Source organism: Leptopilina heterotoma, unplaced genomic scaffold, assembly GCF_015476425.1.
Source record: "Leptopilina heterotoma isolate Lh14 unplaced genomic scaffold, ASM1547642v1 Lhet_434, whole genome shotgun sequence".
In the NCBI taxonomy this organism is placed as follows: domain Eukaryota; kingdom Metazoa; phylum Arthropoda; class Insecta; order Hymenoptera; family Figitidae; genus Leptopilina; species Leptopilina heterotoma.
Window position 1 is genome coordinate 405,516 of NW_025111083.1, and position 21,338 is coordinate 426,853.

Below are 21,338 nucleotides of genomic sequence, written 5' to 3' on the forward strand. Positions count from 1 at the left end.
ATATTACAGTGATCTTACTGAGATATCAAAATGTCCGCCTGGAGGTAATATTACGTTGTTATATTAAGAGAATATGACATGGTAATATTACATAGGAATATTAAGGTAATATTACTTGGTAATATTAAGGTAATATTACCAAGTAATATTATCGTAATGTTAAGGTAATATTCAGATAAAATTAGAATAATTTTATAATTTTAGAGAAAAACATTTCACAAAGCTGGACTTGAACCCTGAACCTTGTCCACAGTAATCAAGAGTCTTACCACTGAGCCAAACTTACTTATAGTGTATTAAGATTTTTGATGAAATATGAAGAACTTTAAAAAACTTACAAAGATTATATACCGTCAAGAATCTTAATACACTACAAGTAAGTTTGGCTCAGTGGTAAGACTCATGATTACTATGCACATGGTTCAGGGTTCGAGTCCAGCTTTGTGAAATGTTTTTTTCTAAATTATAAAATTATTCTAATTTTATCTGAATATTACCTTAACATTACGTTAATATTACAGTGTAATATTACCTTAACATTACGTTAATATTACAGTGTAATATTACCTTAACATTACGTTAATATTACAGTGTAATATTACCTTAACATTACGTTAATATTACAGTGTAATATTACTTTAATATTACCAGGTAATATTCTCTTAATATAACAACGTAATATTACCTCCAGGCGGACATTTTGATATCCCAGTAAGATCACTGTAATATTACAGTGTAATATGACGAATCTCCAATGTAATATTACAGTGATGTCAAGATAAGCTTACGTGCTGCTTGGGTGGCGTACCGGCTAGGACAACGCAATACCGTGTCACTTATATAGATTTTTCAGTGGATCGATTAGAAATCCACATGTAATTAATTTCTTGCACAGGGTCAAAATATTTATTTATTTCATCTTCTGACAGATATTCAATGTGAAATCCGCTCTAATTCTGAACAGAATTCCTAATAAAAACTGTATAAATTATTTTTACATTTGAATTTACTATACGAATATATTGGTAAGTTTAAAATAATTAAAATGTTCAAGCTTTTAATAAAGTAACCTTTAATTACTTTATAATTTTTATCCTAAAAATCAAAAGTTGACAATATGATTTACAATTGGCAAATTATTTTATGTTTACTCTTTCTTTTGTTTACCCCTGTGGGTGCAGGTATCAATAATTGGTCCGCCCTTGAACTCAACCTTTTATTCATCCCAGACGAAGGCGCCAGCTTCAAACAACAATCACACGACGCACAATCCCACATGTAAGAAATTGGCGCAAAAGTCCTTAACACCTGGACCTAGAAAAACTGTGATCCAAGCCTCGACGTCGGAATTGCTTAAGTGCCTCGGACTTTTCCTGCACAATAAGTGCACCAGACTTCGAGATTTCCAAGCTGGAGATGCTGTCATGTGGCTCAGAACTGTTGACAGAAGTTTACTTCTTCAAGGCTGGCAGGTGAGTTTTCGAAAAAAATTTTAAATTTATTCACAAATTTTATTCAAACAGTTATTTTATCAAGGGCGCAAAATAGGTGATTGGAACGATGAAGAGATTAAGGGACCGAGGCGAAGCCAAGGAAGCGGAAGTGTCCCCTCGGTCCCTTAAACTCGTCTGAGTCGTAATCACCTTTGCGCCCATGTTGCGTACATAATTTTTTGTCCGAACTGCATGAAAAGTATGGCATTAAGGGCACGAGCAAATGCGGGCGTAAAAAAACTTTTATACAACTCAGGCGTATTATGGTCACTTTATCTACCTGTACAGGCGCGCACTAAGTTTCCCCTTATAACCCAGCATTCAATAAAGTAATCATTATAGCCCTAGGAAGATAAATGGTACATTACACTGGGTTACAAAAAAATGGTCATATCGTGTTTATTCAAAGTTTCCTGTGTTTATTGAAAGTTTAGGTGTCACTGAATAAGAATATACCAGTAAAACATTTTTTCATTCGGTCAACCCTTAAAAAAACGAGTTTAAAGTGTCAAAAACCGTATTTTTAGCACTTTTTGAGGCAGCGTAACAAGAAAACGCAACATGATAAAAATCTCTACAAGAGCTTAAATAAAAGCTTAAACCTTCAACTTTGAGGCTCAGAACTGAAAAGTACTTAAATAATCAATGAAAACCTCCTTAATCAAGCAGTCGCTACCTGAAATTGTCAAAAAAAGCTACAACAGGAAGCAATTGGTAAAAATCGATTTCCTTAAGCGGATTCGGTTGCAACTTGTTACTTGAAGTTTTTTGAGGTTTCTAATGACGAATTGGAACTTAGATTTAAAAATTTCAAAATGGCGGACTGAAAATAATGAATTCACTCAATTTTTCAAAATTTGCGTTGATAATTTTAAAAAATTGAAGGTTTAAGCTTTTATTTAAGCTTTTGTAGAGATTTTTATCATGTTGCATTTTCTTGTTACGCTGCCTCAAAAAGTGCTAAAAATACGGTTTTTTGAGACTTTAAACTCGTTTTTTAAGGGAATGACCGAATGAAAAAAAGTTTTTCTGGTATATTCTTATTCTGTGACACCTAAATTTTCAATAAACACAGTAAATTTTAAATAAACACGACATGACCATTTTTTTGTAACCCAGTGTTATTGACCGCTCACAGGTCAATAAAGTACCCTTTATCTCCCTAGGGCAATAATGGTTACTTTATTGACCAGCTGGGTTATATGTGAGAACTTAACATGCACCGGTACAGGTAGCATAGAGTAACCATAATACGCCTTTGTTGTATAAAACAAACTATGCAACAAGGGAGGTAACCTCGTTTATGACGTCGCACAATATTGAAAAACTCGCACTGAAAAAAAAGTTCTGGTTGGACCGACAGATTGACTCAGTCGGATAGAAAATGCTGGCGTTGGTGGTCGTTTAAGGACCAAGGGTACAAGTACCCTTGGTTCGCGCCCACTTGGCTTGGTATTTTTCCGGCACGTGAGACAATCTGAGCGGGAGGTTTGACGTCGAGGTATAATGATGTGCACCGTCGATTATTGTCCGGTACACACCATTAGAACTCGATTGTCGATAAACCGGTTGTACTCAGAGAGGTTTTCTACAGTTTCCCTCTTCTCTGGCGAGAAAACCCATTGACGGGTGGTCCAGGCGTAATGCGAGTACTCCTAATAAAGTCGGCTGTAGACGCAAGATTAGGTTAGTATATAGAAAATTTCTAAAGTAGAATGGTTATGCTTAATCCAAAAAAAGTATTTCTCGGGGACTCTTGTCGAAGTGCGTAAGGCCAATAGGGCAGGAGTATAAACAATAAAAAAAAAAGTTCTGGTTGGAATTACCAGAAAACCTGTTTTTAACTAGAATTTCGTGTTAAATATGCCCTAACTAGATTTTTTCTGGTTAGGTTAACCAGAATTCTAGTTAATTTAACCAGAATTCTGGTTGTTTGAACTAGAATATCGTGTTAAATATACCCTAACCAGAACTTTTTTTTCAGTGCGAACATACCTCCCTTGTTGCATAATGTACTATTGCGTTCGCTTGTATAATGTAAGCGGGCGTAAAAATACTTTTACGCCTGCTTGTGTGACGTCATTGGGCATGAAAGAATTTTTGTGCCCGCTTGCCTGACCCCGTGCGAGCATCAGTTACTTTTCGCCCGCCTTAAGTGCCCAAAATGACATACTTTTTGTGTAGGTATGAAAAAAAATCTATTTTATGTCAGTGAAAAATAAAATATGACATGACCCAAAGAAAGGGACTTTATACTCGAAAACTTAATAGGATGTTTATAACTACTTTACCTTGAATAAAGATTACTTTTTCAATTTTGTAAAATGAAAAATAATTTCTACTGAATATTATAAATGTAATGTAAGGTTGAAGACAGGTGTATAAATAAATAAATATAAATTGTTAACAAACATAAATATATAAAATTTAAACATAATTAAAAAAGGGGTGTTTTTGAGAAAAAACCTTTCCCCATATTTTGTGATTACATGTTTATACCACGACATTGCACATTATTTATTTATAAATTAAATTTTGCAAAATCCGCTCAAACTGAAAAGATTTTTAAAAAATTTATTTTACAATATAAATTACAATATAATTTTTTTATAAAATAAATTTTATAAAAATCCTTTTAGTTTGGGTAAAATTTTTTTTACCTTCACGTAATTTAAACAAAATTTTACCACATTATGTTTACCGAGCAAATTGCATTAAAACAGTCATAAAAAGTTTTAGTCTGTTTAGTAGTAAAATATATTGTATTACTACTTTTTGATTTAAATGGGTACGGAAGTTTACAAGGAAATTAAAAATATTTTAAAATTATATAATACAAAAAAAATTAGTTAAAACTTGTTTTTCTGTAAGCTAGAAATATTCAACAGAAAACAATTAAATAATAAACTTAAAATAGAATACATAAATAAAATAATATATTACTACCTAATATTGTTATAAACAAGTATTCCAGTTTAATGTAAGTTCAAAACAAACAAACAAAAATTGAAAAAATTATGAAAGAAAACCTTCAAAATTAAACAAGTTAAAGCGTGCACAGCGGGACACTCGACATTTGTCAGACGGAGCTTGCAAAAAATTCATAATTAATAAAATAATTACTTAAAACAATTTTATCTTTTTGATATGCAATCCTTAATAAATTCTCTTCAAGTTCTTATTTATAAAATTGAATATGGTTATCCAGAACATGTTTTATTTTTAATTTGTTTATAATAAATAATTATTTTTTATAACAAATTAAGAGTTTCAATGCAGTAAAAATTATTTTTATAAAGTTTGGAATTTCATAGTTAATTTGCAAAAAGAATCATCAAGTTTCGACAATTTTTGTCAAAGTTATGCATTTTTTAAAAATGTACTGCATAGAATTTCAATTGTTTATAAAAAAAAACAATTGAATATTTTTTAATGAAATTTACAAGTTATTCGTAGCTCTAATAGAACTATCTTTTTGCACATTTACACTGATAAATTTAAACTTTCGAAAATTTAAGGTCCACTTGAGAAAATCTAACCCTTGTGTCAATAGGAGAAAACCAAAAAAATTTATTTTTTGACAAAACACAAAAATCACAAATTTTCTTTTATTGTAAAATTATTGCTATTAACAGCTTTTTGCCGACTTTTTAATGTCTTAAAGTATCCAAGAACAAACAATTATACCGTAGTAGTTTTTTTATGAATATATTAATTTTGGTAAAATTCGTTTTGGAACATTTCGTTTGTAGCACATAACTCTAGCATCTAAAATTTTTCTCGTTGCTTTTGACCAAACTTCATGTCTCTCTTCACAAATCATTGCTACTAATACATTTTCCCGCAGTACAAAATAGGAGATTAAAGAAATACTCGTATCAAAGACACGAGAATACCTTGGAGGTAAAAGTATTGATTACGCTCAATGCATTCAAACGGAAGTCTGAATCCATCTTTAATGAAGTCAATACTAATACTTGTTTTTTAACCGCTTTCCTCTTTAATTCCCTTTCCACCGACTTCACTTTAAGCACTTATCAGCAGTATTTGCTGGAAATCTCTTGAATAGTTGTGTCTGATACTTGTCAACCTGATCTTATTAGTCGCAATCCTAGTAATCTAAACTATTCTCGCTGGTTAAAACTTGCAAATAGAATCTTACAAGTGTACTTTTAAATAATGAAATCCTCAGCAAAGCTTAGAGATCTTTTGAGTGTTTACTTCCGGTTGACGTTTCAATGTAGTTTAAAATCAGAAACTATAAATATTGGCTTCATTAAAGACGGATTCAAACTTCCGTTTAAATGAATTAAGCGTAATCAATACTTATACCTCCAAAGTATTCTTCTGTCTTGGATGCTAGTATTTCTCTAAATACTTAATTTTCACTGCTAGATAATGTATCAGTAGCGATGATTTTTGATTAGAGACATGAAGCTCGGTCAAAAGCAACGAGAAAAATTTTAGATGCCAAAATGAATATATTCATCAAAAAACTACTACGAGATGATTGTTTGTTTTGGGACACTTTAAGACATTAAAAAGTCGACAAAAAGATGTTAATACCAATCATTTTATAACAAAAAAATTATGATTTTTGTTGTTTGTTAAAAACACATGTCCCTTGGGATATGGGATGTCATTAGGATGCCTTTAAGACATTCGTAGAACGTTTATGTTCGTTCGAAGACACTCAGAAGACATCCTATGTCCGTCTTACAGCTAAATTTTTGCTTCAAAAGTTAATTATTAGCTGCCTTAGCTAAAAATTAGCTATGCATATAACAGCAAACTCATTTTTCTCAGTAAAGTTACACATTTCTTCTAAAAACCGTACACAAGATCCATAAAGGTTCCTTTAAAGCTTCCATGCAATTTCCATAAAAGTTCCTTAACCAAAACCTGTACAAGTACACACTTGTCAGGTATCCTTGCAGGAAATTGGGACAAGGATCCTATACACCCTGCACAATGATAAAAAAGCGATTACTTTTGGTCAAAAATCTGCCTACCTCTTAATTTTCAACTGATTCAAAAACTTTTTTTTAAATACTCAGGAATTATTACTAGACATCATTACTAGACATCACTGCATAAAAAAAGTAAAGATTAACCTCAAAAAATTGCCTTAACTTTGAAATTTTATATAGATCTTATTAAAATATGGTGCTAATGGACGATTGATTTCTCTAATACAGTTCACTGAAATAATGAAAAGGAAATATAAGTAATTTTTGTTCATTTTATTTCTTTTTTATTAAAATGAATTAAAGTGTCAGCAATATTTATGTCATAAATGGAACTGCAATGATTACAAATTTCATGATATTGAACATATCTAAATTGTTTTCAATTCTTAATTACCCTATCAGAATTAAAATGCGAAACTGAACACAATATAAATATGTGCAGATAAATTATCGCTAAAGGAATTAAAACATGGAACTTTAAAAATGATATTAGTTTGGCATTGAAATGATTCAGAATTGAGCGATATTTGTGTATCTTTTACAATCAACCTCTTCTTACCGGTCAGATTCCAGTGCGGAAACAATAGCTATCAGTTAAAAATAACCGATGGTATATTACGGTGGTGAGACTACGTTGACTTACGATCATCGAGGTTAAGCGACATCCAGTGCGGTTAGTACTTGGATGGGTAGTCACCCATCCAAGCTCGACTCTCGCTATAGCCCGGTGTTTTTTTACTAATTTCATAATATATCAAGCGGGAGGTTTGACGTCGAGGTATAATGATGTTATGCACTGTCGATTAATGTCCGATACACACCATTAGTACTCGGCTGTCGATAAATCGGTTGTACTCAGGAGAAGTTTTCTACAGTTTCCTTCTCCTCTGGCGCCAAAACCTATTATATGGGTGGTCCAGGCAAATGCGAGTATTCCTAATTTTAAGTCATTCTGTAGACGCATAATTTAGTATTTAGTTATATAAGAGAATTGTATCTACAGTCGAACCTGGATAAGCGAGAGTTCAAGGGACTGGCAATTTTCTCTCGCTTATAGATGTTTCTCGCTTATCCAGTTTCTTAACTACAGAAGTCTAAGTCACGGGACCAGCAAATAACTCTCGCTTATCCAGTTCTCTCTTACCCAGGTTCGACTGTATATAAAAACACTTGTACAGATAGATAAGCTTAAGATGGGTGTACAGTCGAACCTGGATGAGCTGAACCTCTATAAGCGAGAAAATCTGCTCTCGGACCTCTATAAGCGAGAGTCTTGACGGTGTAATTCAAAACAAAAATGACATACTTTTTTTAAATTAAATAAATAAAATATATCAGTTTAACTGTTACATTGTAACACTTATTCACTGTATATTTATTTTTTTATTTGTTTATACACCTGTCTTCAGCCTACATAACTTGGCTATACAAGTGTATCTTTACAAATTTCTCTCTTACAACATTTTCTATTTCTATACGTAAGGCGTACTTGCGTTTGCGAAGGCAAAAAATAGGCCCCACTTTATTGTTTTTTTTTTAGTCATTTTATTTAAAATATAAAAAACGATTTTTGCACCTTAAAGTACATTATAAAAACTACAAAAAGAAAAAATTGTTTTGTTTTTTAACTGTAATTTACGATTCGTAGAGGGCCCCAAAAATTAGCGATCTAAAATTTGTAAGAGTTTGCGGTGCCCCCTTTAGAGCCGCTCCTGACAGTCTAAAATCAAAAAAACAAAATTTATTCTTTAGTATACATTTATACCTAGTGGACTAATGTGATGAAATTTAAAAAAGTAAAAAACCGAAAATGCGGTACTTTTAAAGTCAAAAATTCAAAAGATAAGAATCATCATTTCTTAAAAATTGACTTTAAAAGGACGCCATTTTCGTTTTTTTTATTTCATCACATTAGTCCACTAGGAATTAATGTATACTAAAGAATAAATTTTGTTTTTTTTTATTTTAGACTGTCAGGAGCGGCTCTAGAGGGGGCACCGCAAACTCTTACAAATTTGAGATCGACATTTTTGGGGCCCTTTACGAATCGTAAATAACGGTTAAAAAACGAAACAATTTTTTCTTTTTTTAGTTTTTATAATGTACTTTAAGGTGCAAAAATCGTTTTTAATATTTCAAATAAAATGACTGTGAAAAAAAACATTAAAATGGGGCCTATTTTTTGCCTTCGCAAACGCAAGTATGCCTTAAGGAGGTTCTATCGATAATTGATTTAATGAACAGATTTTGATAAAACTTGATGTGCAGCTAGATAAAGTTAATATAAAGACTTAGTTAAATTTTTGACACCTCTAGGTACCTATGAAAAAAGTTATAAACATTTTTGATTTTCAACATTTAACATTGAGTCTTATGGGAATTGAGTATTTTGTCATATATATTTACATACTGCAAAGTATTAAATGAACAGATATTGATCAAAATTTTTTAAATACTAAACCGATATGCAATAATTACATATCTGTTAAAACAATCGTCAATAGGTACCTGTGATATTTACAATAAATCAATTTCTGAGCGCGAAATTTAAATGATAATTTTCATCACAGATTAGAAATAATTCGGCGTTGACAAACGTTTTATGTTACCAAGTGAATCAAATCATTAAATATTTCTCACTGTTTTGACTAGCTGCGTCAAGCGAAAGAACTTCCTTAATACTAAATTTTGCGCCTACAGAACGACTTGAAAATTAGGTGTGCTCGTGTTTGCCTGGACCACCCGTCTAATGGGTTTTCTCTCCAGTGGAGAGGGAAACTGTAGAAAACCTCTCTTGAGTAAAACCGGTTTTATCGACAGTCGAGTTCTAATGGTGTGTACCGGACAGTAATCGACGGTGCACATCATTATACCTCGACGTCAAACCTCCCGCTCAGATTATCTCACGTGCCGGAAAAATACCAAACCAAATTGGTGCAAACCAAGGGTACTTACCCTTGGTCCTAAAACGTCCGCCAAGCGAGGCATCTATCCGACTGAGCTAATCTGTCGGTCACTTATTCACTGTATATTCATTAATTAAATTAATTTGAAAAACAATACTAATTCATATAAACCTTTATAAGCAAGATAAATCGCTCTTAGACCTCTGTAAGTGAGAAACTGGATAAGTGAGAAGCTCTATAAGCAGGAGAAAATTGATGGTCCCTTGAACTCTCGCTTATCCAGGTTCGACTGTATAAACAAATGAATAATTTAACTTAGGTAAGCAAGCAAGATCTCTTACAGATTTCAGACAGGATCCTTTACAAATCTCGCCTTGTTCGGAATCACCTTTTGCGCCCATGTCGTGAACAAAATTTTTTGTCCTATCTGGACGAAAAGTATGTCCATTCACAGTTGTCTTCAAGCACTTTTAGGTTTACCTAAAATTAGTCAAAATTGTGCTAACGCAGTTTTATCTGGAATCGGTGCAAGATTCAAAACTTTTATTTCCGAAAATCGTAGCTGACTCTTTTTTCGAAAAAAACGAAAAAAACATATATATGGTCAATTCCACGTTAGATTTTAGTCGACCTCTTAAAATCGTTCAAAAATATATTTTTTTTATTCTGTATCGAAATAAAACAGATACGTATTTTTTTATTTTTGTTTAATTGTCCAAATTTTCGAATTATGAATTTTCGAAATTTTGGACTTGTAATTGTAGACCTATATTTAGTAGCTTATAAGTACGAAAATATTGAGTTTAGGAAAAAGTTGTCAAAGAATGAAAGTTTTAGTTTTCTTTCGACTTTTAAGAAATGTAAACCAAAAATTAAAAAAAAAATTTTTTTTAATGAACAAATTAATTTTTTTTAACTTTGGCCAGGATTTTTTTTATTTTTTTTTAATTTATTTATTCCTTATAATATAGAGAAGATTTTCCAAAAAATCCCGAGGTGGGACTGATGTGTGGAATGAGTTTTAAAACATTTTCAAAAATTATTTGCAATCATCACAGTGGGATTTTTTTACAATTAACTACTAAAACTGTCTATACAGCGTAGATCCTTTAATTTAAAAAAAATCTCTCAAATAGATTAAAAATTATACGCTGTAGACAGTTTTAAAAAGTTAATTGTAAAAAAATCCCACTGTGATGCTTGCAAGTGATTTTTGAAAATGTTTTAAAACTCATTCAAAACATCAGTCCCACCTCGGGATTTTTTGGAAAATCTTCTCTATATTATAAGGAATAAATAAATTTAAAAAAAATAAAAAAAATCCGTTCCAATGTTAAAAAAAATTAATTTGTTTATAAAAAAAAATTGTTTAATAAAAAATTTTTTAAAAAATTGTTGTTTACATTTCTTAAAAGTCGAAAGAAAACTAAAACTTTGATTTTTTGACATCTTTTTCCTAAACTCAATATTTTCGGACATATAAGCTACTAAATATAGGTCTACAATTACAAGTCCAAAATTTTGAAAATTCATAGCTCGAAAATTTGGACAATTAAACAAAAATAAAAAATACGTATCTGTTTTTTTTCGATACAGAATAGAAAAAAAATATTTTTGGACGATTTTAAGAGGTCGACTAAAATTTCACGTGGAATTGCCCATATATATATATATATATGTTTTTTTGGTTTTTTTCGAAAAAAGAATCAGCTACGATTTTCGGAAATGAAAATTTGGAATATGGGACTGATTCCAGATAAAACTGCGTTAGCACAATTTTGACTCATTTTAGGTAAACCTGAAAGAGCTTGAAGACAACTGTGCATTGAGGGCATGAACGTTCTGAATAATACAAAAAAACAGAGAAAATGCACTTGGATGTACATTGGCAAAGTGTATTTAAGTAAATCAGTTGGTCAACGTGCGACTTGTTTTGTTATTTTGCACCCGCTTGTATACGACTCGTTCCAGAATGGGTCAAAACACAACGTTGACGCAACTCGTCCCAATGCTAACCAAATGCGGGGATGCGTCCCGTTTGCATTATGTTTTGGCGCATTCTGCTACAAGACTAACGTCGCGTCAGCGGGCGTAAAAGAACTTTTATACCCGCTTCTCTGACATCGGGCGAGAATTAGTTAATAAAGATAAGTTTTTCAAATTGTAATTATAAAAATTATTTTTTATAAAAAATAACATTTTTTAGCCCACAGGTACAAAAATGTAGCTTTTACATAGCAAAGACACACAAAACGTAAACAATGGCTGACTTTGACCCTATATTGATTAATACACTAGAGTCAATCCATGTCTAAAATGTCAATTTTGTCTCCCACTTTGATATTTTAATTGCTTATGATATAAAGAATGTTTTAAAGAAGAGAAATTGGAGTTTAAAGCTTTTGGAAATAACGACTTTTTATCTTTCGCTAGACCGAATTCTATTCTGAGGTCAGCTCATATTAATATTATATATTAATAGAATATCTACAAGAGTTTTCAACCAACCAACCAACCAATAATTTTTCTACAATTTTCATTGCTTATTTATACCTAACATTTGTCAATTTGTTTATGAATGACTGTAGCAATACCAAAGTTTGATAATTCAAATCTTGCAATTCACAATTTTTACTGTAATTAAAGCACCTAGATATTTGCAGTTCTTTTTAATATTTAAGGGGGGCGCCTACATTAGAAGGTAAAAAACTGCGTACATTTCAGGAATTTTTTTCTCAAACACATTTAAATAAATCGATGCGAGATTTAGTGTATATTTTCTTATATATTTAAACCTTTGAAATATAATTTTTTCATTAAATGAAAATAGAATTTAATAATAAAATAAACGCCATATATATAACGCCTCGCTGCTGAAATTTTCCCATTGCGTACAACCTAGGGTCCACAATTCTTATCTAAAACAAAAAAAAAATTTTCTTTAAATATACATTATTGCCTTCTGTATGAATTAAAAGATTTCAGTAGAAAGTAAAAACTGAAATTTTTACATGACTTTAAAAAAAATGTAATTTTTGCCAAAAAAATTTCATTTTTTCTTTAAAAGAAAGCATTAAATTTAATTCTATCAAAAACAAATTTAATTCATACAGAAGAGACACTCTTTATCTTCAAAACAAGCCCAAATAGACCTTAATCGGTTGATTAGATTTTTGTCTATCGTGTTCGCAAACTACAAAAACAGTGTTTTTAGAAAAACGCGTTTAAAGATTGAAAAACATACACGGAAAAAAAAGTTCACGAATCTCTCGTGAACTAGTATATCACTTTTGGATGGGACACAAAATTCTTGAAAATCAACAAACACAGTTCGTCAAAATTTCATCAACTCCTCCACTAGAAACATATTACGGTTTCCGAACTTTTCGTCAAAGTTAACGAAAAATTCGTGAACTTTTAAAAAATGCTAAAAACAAGAAAAAATAATTTCCAGACACTACTTTTTTATAGTATTTCACTTTATTTGATAACTTGACGCCTATTACGCATCCAACTACACAGAATACACAATTTTATCGCCATTAAAATTCGTAATTCGCTTCACGGGATTCGAACCTAGTACCTATACCCTATAACATAATATTTCTAACAACTAACCGCCACGGCTAAATCTAGATACACTGTCCTTCGACAAACGAAACGATTAGCTTTGTCTGCTGTAAAACTCAGGACCGTGCAAAGTAGAAAAAGTCCCTTATCGTAACTTTTAACTCATTGTATGAATTATTTGTTTCATAAAGGAAATTAGCAAACAAAAATATTCACTAAGTAATAAAAAACACTGATTCTAAATAATAACTTTCATCAAAGAATTTGCCCGAATGTAAACACCGATGACACCGACTGAATGATGAATGCTTGATCAGCCATATTTGATGCGCATTACGAACTGCGCATACTACTGAAACTCGCGAGTTCACGATTTTTTCGTAAACTTGTACCTCTACTTTTGACGAACTACTCTTCCTTAACAGTTCATCAAAAATTCATTAACTTTGTTTCAGTTTTTCGTTGACGTTCGCCATTTCTAATCAAAAGTGAATGAAAATTTTGAAATTTTGTGTCCCATCCAAAAGTGATATACTAGTTCACGAGAGATTCGTGAACTTTTTTTTTCCGTGTATAAATGCTGTTTCGCGGCCTCGATGAACGACTATTTTTTTATGTGTAGCTCTTGGATAAGAAGACATTTTACTGATAAATGGTAATTTTAATGGTAGGTGTAATAGTAGATAAGCGCGACAAATTATGAAAAGTATTAGAGACCGCGAGTGGAATCGCGCGCCAGGCCACGCGCTTTATTGCGTTCTACAAGCTGTAACTCGAAAAATACTTTGTATTTGACGTAAATTTTAAGAGCATATTCTCTTATAGTTGTACTTTCAGTTAAGACAACTTTTAAAAAATCGATTTTTTTGACCCGATAAAGTAGGCGCCCCCCTTAAGTTTATCAAGGCGAGTGTTATTCCGAAATTAGAAAAATACTGCATTTTTTCAAGTATATTGGGTAACGAGTTAGTAAATAGCAATAATAACGTCTTTTAGATTTTAAAAAAAGACGTCTTTAAGACCTCCTAAAAACGTTCTATGTCTTGGCAATTAGATGTCTTTAAGATGTCTGAAAGACGTCTTTTTGTTTCAAACTTCGAAAATGGAAAAATTTTTATAAATTGAAATATTATTTTCGAAGTTCAACTAGGGCTTAGAAAATGCTAAAGCTAAAAGTTATTGGAAATTTTGTAAGTTAAATTCTTTTACGATTTCGATCCCAGCTTCATAGGAATTTTTTCATTATTTCTGTATAATTTCAAAAATATAAAATTCAACTTAAAATAAATTTAAAACAATATTAGGTACTGTGGTCGTTGAATACGAAAATGAAAATAGATTTTTTATCCCACATGCACAAAAATGTCGCTTTTAGATAGCTGACGACAGGGAGTAAAGTCATTCATTTGATCGATCGTATGAAAATGGCGTCCATTTTCTCCTATGGTAAAAAATAACAGCTGGCCCCATGCGTTATTTTTACCCTTGCGATAAAATGAACGCCATGTTCATACAAGTCGAACAAGTAAATGATTTTTACTCCCTGTCCTCTGCTACACCGAAAAAATGTAAATCTGAATTTAAGAATACCATCTTCGCTCCTGTTTAAGAATATTGTATACTTAAATTAAGTATATATATACTATTCTTAAAATAAGAATACATACTTTATATCAGAAATATATTTTAGGTATATATTCCTCATAAAATTATTTTTCTAATATTAAGAATATACTCTTATTTTAAAAATAGTAGGGGAAGTGCGCCGGTTGTGGGCACCCTCCGGTTGTGGGCACCCCTACGTAAACTTCGACGGCAAGCAGACTTTACTGAACTAAGTATTGCAAGTCGTAATCGTTGACAATACGGACTTTTTTTATTGATAACGAAACAAATATATGCATTTGTGTAATAGCTGTGAGCATAATAAAGAAAATTTGCATTAGGGTTAGATTTTCTCAAGTGGACCTTAAATTTTCAAAAGTTGAAATTTATCAGTGTAAATGTGCAAAAAGAAAGTTCTATTAGAGTTACGAATAACCTGTAAATTTTATTAAAAAATATTAAATTGTTTATTTTTTATAAACAATTGAAATTTTATGCATAACATTTTTAAAAAATGCATAACTTTGACAAAAATTGACGAAACTTGATGATTCTTTTTGCAAATTAACTATGGAATTCCAAACTTTATAAAAATAATGTTTACTCCATCGAAGCTCTTAATTTGTTATAAAAAATAATTATTTATTATAAACAAATTAAAAATAAAACGTGTTCTGGATAACCACATTCAATTTTATAAATAAGAACTTTAAGAGAATTTATTAAGGATTGCATATCAAAAAGAAAAGATTGTTTCAAGCAAATATTTTATTAATTATGAATTTTTTTGTAAGCGCGCGCAAGCTCCGTGATGTGGGCTCCCGCGTCTGACGAATGTCGTGTGCCCCGCTTTGCACGCTTTAACTTGTTTATTTTGGAAGGTTTTCTTTCATAATTTTTTTCAAATTTGGTTTGTATGTTTTGAACTAAAATTCAATTGGAATACTTGTTTATAATAAAAATAGTAATACATTATTTTATTTATATTATTTATTTATAATTTCTATTTTAAGTTTATTCACTGAAAAAAAATATTCTTCTTTTGAGAGGAAAATTCCTCTTGAATAAAGAATATTACACTTAATGGAAGAGTATTTTGCTCTTAAGATAAGAGGATTGTTTTAGAGCCATATTCAAGAGGAAAATATGCATTAAAAAAAAGGAATCCGCTTAAAACAAAACTATTTTTTTGTTATTTAATTGTTTTTAGTTGAATATTTCTCGCTTCAAAAAAAACATGTTTTAACTGATTTTTTTTAATTCTATAATTTTATATATTTACTTGTAAACTTTTGTACCTATTAAAAATAAAAAGTAGTAATACAATATATTTTACTACTAAACAGACTAAAATTTTTTATGAGCAAGGGTTTTAAGGCAATTTCCTTGGTAAGCATAATGTGGTAAAATTTTGTTCAAAATTACGTGAAAGTAAAAAAAAATTTTAATCAAACTGAACGAACTTTTAAAAAATTTATATTACAATATTATCTTTTTATAAATAAAATTTTACAAAATCCTCAAACTGAAAGGATTTTTAAAAAATTTATTTTATACTACATAAATTACAATATAATTTTTTTATAAAATAAATTTTATAAAAATCCTTTCAGTTTGAGTACAATTTTTTTTACCTTCACGTAATTTTGAACAAAATTTTACCACATTATGCTTACCGAGCAGATTGCATTAAAACACTCATAAAAATTTTAATCTGTTTAGTAGTAAAATATATTGTATTACTACTTTTTAATTTTAATAGGTACGGAAATTTACAAGTAAATTAAAAATATTTTTAAATTATATAATACAAAAAAATTAGTTAAAACTTGTTTTTCTGGAAGCAAGAAATATTCAACTGAAAACAATTAAACAATAAACTTAAAATAGATTACATAAATAAATATAAATAAAATAATATATTACTAATTTTATTATAAACAAGTATTCCAATTGAATTTTAGTTCAAAACATACAAACCAAATTTGAAAAAAATTATGAAAGAAACCTTCCAAAATAAACAAGTTAAAGCGTGCAAAGCGGGGCACACGACATTCGTCAGACGCGGGAGCCCACATCACGAAGCTTGCGCGCGTTTACAAAAAAATTCATAATTAATAAAATATTTGCTTGAAACAATCTTTTCTTTTTGATATGCAATCCTTAATAAATTCTCTTAAAGTTCTTATTTATAAAATTGAATGTGGTTATCCAGAACACGTTTTATTTTTAATTTGTTTATAATAAATAATTATTTTTTATAACAAATTAAGAGCTTCGATGAAGTAAACATTATTTTTATAAAGTTTGGAATTTCATAGTTAATTTGCAAAAAGAATCATCAAGTTTCGTCAATTTTTCTCAAAGTTATGCATTTTTTAAAAATGCTATGCATAAAATTTCAATTTTTTATAAAAAATAAACAATTGAATATTTTTTAATAAAATTTACAGGTTATTCGTAACTCGAATAGAACTATCTTTTTGCACATTTACACTGATAAATTTCAACTTTTGAAAATTTAAAGTCCACTTGAGAAAATCTAACCCATTAACCCGGCGAGTATGTGGCGGGAAACTGTTACACCGACTATGTGGTGGGCATGACATGCCCAAAATGTAAAATTGCTTATAAATGTTACATATAGCTATATTAAGTTAATTTCTGGTATTATATTATAAAAAGGCATGTAATAAAATATATTTTCTTAATTATTTATTTATTTATAAAGATAAAATCAACTCTTTGTCATAAGATTTATCATATGATTAAATAAAACAATGAAAACTTAAAACTTTTATAAAATCAAATTTGCACTTTTATAAAGGCAGGACTTTAAATATTAGTAAATGAGGAGCATAATACTGCTTTTTAGAATATATCTCAATTCAGTTGTCATTAATTTAGTAGAAATTAGGGAAAAAAAATTCGCCAAAAATATGCAAAATTGACGTTTACGTCCAAGTAATTTAAAATATAATTTACATAACACTATCACCATACCATCATCTTCTCTTATGAACCCATAACTTCAGCTACTCGAAGTTTCAAAACGTTACAGTGGAAATTTTAGGATTTAAAAGGATTTAAGTAAATGTGGGGCATGACATGCCCAACCACATACTCGCCGGGTTAAATAAATAAAAAAGTAATTTTGTATTGTTTTCGAAGAGCAACATATGGGTGTAGATTCGTTCAGAAAAAAAGGGTTTAATTTTTTTTTTGCAGTGTTGTCATTATATTTTGTGATTTACCTTCGTGTTTAACCAAAATCCTTCATCACAAAATGTGTTGGTCTTTTTAAAAAATGACTTTCATTCCCGGTTGTGGGCACCTTTATGTTAAGGAAGCTCTACCATCTGACAATGATGAGGACTACTGTCTCATCTATCTAAACTTTCTGCCAAGGAAAGTGACAGCCGCAAACTCCATTAAATGCGATGAATATAGTCGTTCAGTGCATTCGAAGTGCGTTATGTTATGCGTACTAGCTACTTCACATGCAAGCATTATGCTTTTGTTAGCGATGAGCATAGTCTGAAAACGTGTCATCATTTTTGTTCTTTATCCCGGCAAATTCTCTTAAAATAAAGAAACTTTCATTTCTTCTTTATTTGTGTTGGTTTCCTTTAATATTTTTCCATTTTTAGCGGATTTTTCAAGGGTGCCCACAACCGGGTACAAAATTTTTTTTGTCAAAAAATTCCCATTTCACTAAATTTCTAATAAAACTTTTTTATTTAAAGGAATCAATTTACTTCCTTCACTGACAGTCACCTTAGACCTCTAGCTTCAAATTCGTACACATATATTTGTATAATATGCACATGGAAAAATGTTATGAGGCAAAAACAAAAAGGTGCCCACAACCGGAACACTTCCCTTATATAACACAGGCCAACAAAATTTTGTTGCCCAACCAATGAAAGCCAATTCTTATAGGATTTTGTCCGTAGAATCCGAATTTGACCTTGAAAATATTGGATTGGCTCTATTTTTCAAGCAATTTACGTTCCAATACGCAAATTACGCATTTTTGGCATATTTTGAATGAATGTAAAACCAAATATCGAAACAGTAAATCTGTCCGCATAGGACCAAATTACAGCTTAAATACTGCTCTTTAATATCCAAAAACAAAAAATTTAATTTATATACGCTTTAACCTTTAATGTCCAATGGAACATACGCTGTTTCATAAACGTATTGAAAATAACATTACTTTTCACCAGGTATTTAAGTAAAAATTAGTCTCTCCGGGGGTATTTGTAGTCGCTGCTTAGAAATCTGTATTCAGATTTTAATATTCAAAATGGCGCATTCAATATGGAGAATTTTTTTTTAATTGTCATTTTTATCATAAAGGTGTAAACTATTTTTAAAAATTAGTCCGAAATTTTTAATTTTTATATTTCGTAGCAGATTTATATGTAGTATTTAAGCTTTAATTTGGTCCTATGCGGACAAATTTACTGTTTCGGTATTTGGTTTTACATTTATTCAAAAAATGCCAAAAATGCGTATTTTGCGTATTGAAACGTAAGTTGCTTGAAAACTAGAGCCAATCCAATATTTTCAAGGTCAAATTTGGATTCTACGGACAAAATCCTATAAGAATCAGCAATAACATTTTAGGCAACATGCAATTGATGAAATTTTGTCGGCCTGTGTAATTAACTAGCTGTCGTACCCGTCTTCGACGGGTTTTAGTTTCTACTAATATATTTGAACAGATGTCTACCAATCGGGAATTTAATTTGATTGGGAAAAACTAATAATTAGTTACCATTAACTATTTCATTAGGAAAATATTACTATTTGAATCAGTAAAGGACTTTTTCTATCAAATACTATTTTTAAGTAATTCAGATTTACAGAACAGTATTTGTCAATTTGTAGTGCTTTATGCGTTTGTAGTATTTCAATTAATCTTTATAAATAAGATCAGACTTTTCTCTGTACATTGCATAGAATTTAAAAATTCATGTTTAGTTTTTCTATTCGAGTAGTAAGAATTCCAAAAATGACAATAAAAAAAATTATGTATGTATGTATGTATTGTAACGCGGCATTTTATTTGCCGCGTACAAATTAATAATTCTTGTCATTAATTGACTTTTAACCTTTTTCTTATTCACGTCAAATTGAGAATCCACCATTATTTTCTCCTTCCGAGAAATATTCTCTTATTAATCCACTTTGTTAAATTATTGTATCAAACCTGTAAAATAGCGAACAGTCAGATCACTGGTCAACACAATGATATTTAAACAATAGAAGTTGATACTCGATTTATCATTTCATGTCATTGCGAGTTTCGGAATTACCAAACATCTGGATTACTGCCGAGAGATTACTTCGTATTTATTACTGGAAATAAATACCGGTCATACGAAGTGACAGAAAGAGGAAGTCCATCGGCGAGGACATCAGCTGTCATAACACTGGCTGCAGCCATCTTGCTAACCGGACGTCGTCGCGCAGTGCCCCTCGCGGAGACTAAACGAACTTTTATGAACTCTTCTCGACAGTCGGTAATTTACCTAATTACTGACTGGCGCGCATCGATTACCATCGGAAAATCTATGTAACAAGTGCGCGTGGGACTCACCACGAAGTGGAGATGAGCGTCGACTTCGGCGTCCCCGTCGGCCATTTAATTGATTCTCGTTTTGGCGTTTGAAATTGACAGGTCGCAGTAGACCACTCTTTAATTAAAATTAATAAATTAATTACTTGTTTGTGCCTTGTGCTTAGAGGATGAGCCGTGGAACAATGAGGGGACGTCGGCGTATCTCCGGTGAGTCTCTTAGTAATTAAATGTGTTGTCTCCTGACGAACAATCGATTTAAATTTAAAGTGTGTCAATTTTCTTTGTTTCACGACATGTCATTTTTGTAACTTTTGAACAGGTCCCGTCTGGACCTGTAATTTCTTGTGATTAAATCAAAAACGAAAACAAACTAACTGGTGATTTCTCTTACCCCGCGCTCTCCTTGAAAAGATTGAGCTAGCGTAAAATCAATTAAATTTTAGGTTTGAATATTTTTCCATAAAATATCTCTGGCGTTCGGGCATTAATTCAAACAACAAAGTAACGTGTGTTTTATTTAATTAGTTAATCCTGAGATAAACAAAAGTAAATTCTTGAAATAAAATAACCTTAATCAGAGTAATAAAATTAATAGTAATTTCTCAAATAATTAGAATAATAGTAAGACACCCGTTATAGTATGTATGTATGTATGTATGTCTGTGTGTATGTATGTCTGTACGCAATATTTTGTCCGGGATAAACACAAAGACTACTCGATTAAAACGAAACTTTACAGGCTCTTAGGTATTAGTCTAACTTAAATTTATAGCCATATCCGATTGAAAAATATTAAGCTGAACGAAAGTTATAGCTTTTTTCACAAATTTCAAAAAATAAAAAAAATGCAAATTTTTAAATTCTTTGTCAAATTGATGTGACACTTTCTGTAGCTACTTTTTAATATAAATACAACTAATTTTCAGTATAAAAATGAAATATAAAAAATATATCCGAATTTTTAAGCCAAAATCATATTTTTGATTTTCGACAAAATTTTTAATTAATTTTTTTTGTTGAATATTGTTTAACTTTTTATGAAATTGGTATGGATATCGGTTGCTATTTTTAAATTTTAAATTACATTCATTACATTTATTTTATTAACAAGTTTAGAGTCATGAATTTGATGTCTATTACAAATTTTCTAAAATCAATGAACGTGAGTTGGCAAACAATTTCTATATTGATATTTTCAGGT

At 30.5% G+C, this 21,338-nt stretch overlaps 1 protein-coding gene across 3 annotated transcripts in view; it reads left to right on the forward strand.

The window, feature by feature from the left end:
• Positions 1-21,338, forward strand: part of LOC122506796 (cyclin-dependent kinase 5 activator 1) — a 179,496-nt gene that overhangs the window by 62,369 nt on the left and 95,789 nt on the right. For 2 of the 3 annotated variants that reach the window (XM_043619116.1, XM_043619118.1), the window contains exon 2: positions 1,182-1,472. In XM_043619116.1, coding sequence (XP_043475051.1) covers positions 1,182-1,472 — 291 coding nt within the window. The remainder of the gene's footprint in view (positions 1-1,181; positions 1,473-21,338) is intronic. The other variant, XM_043619117.1, reaches the window with a different exon arrangement.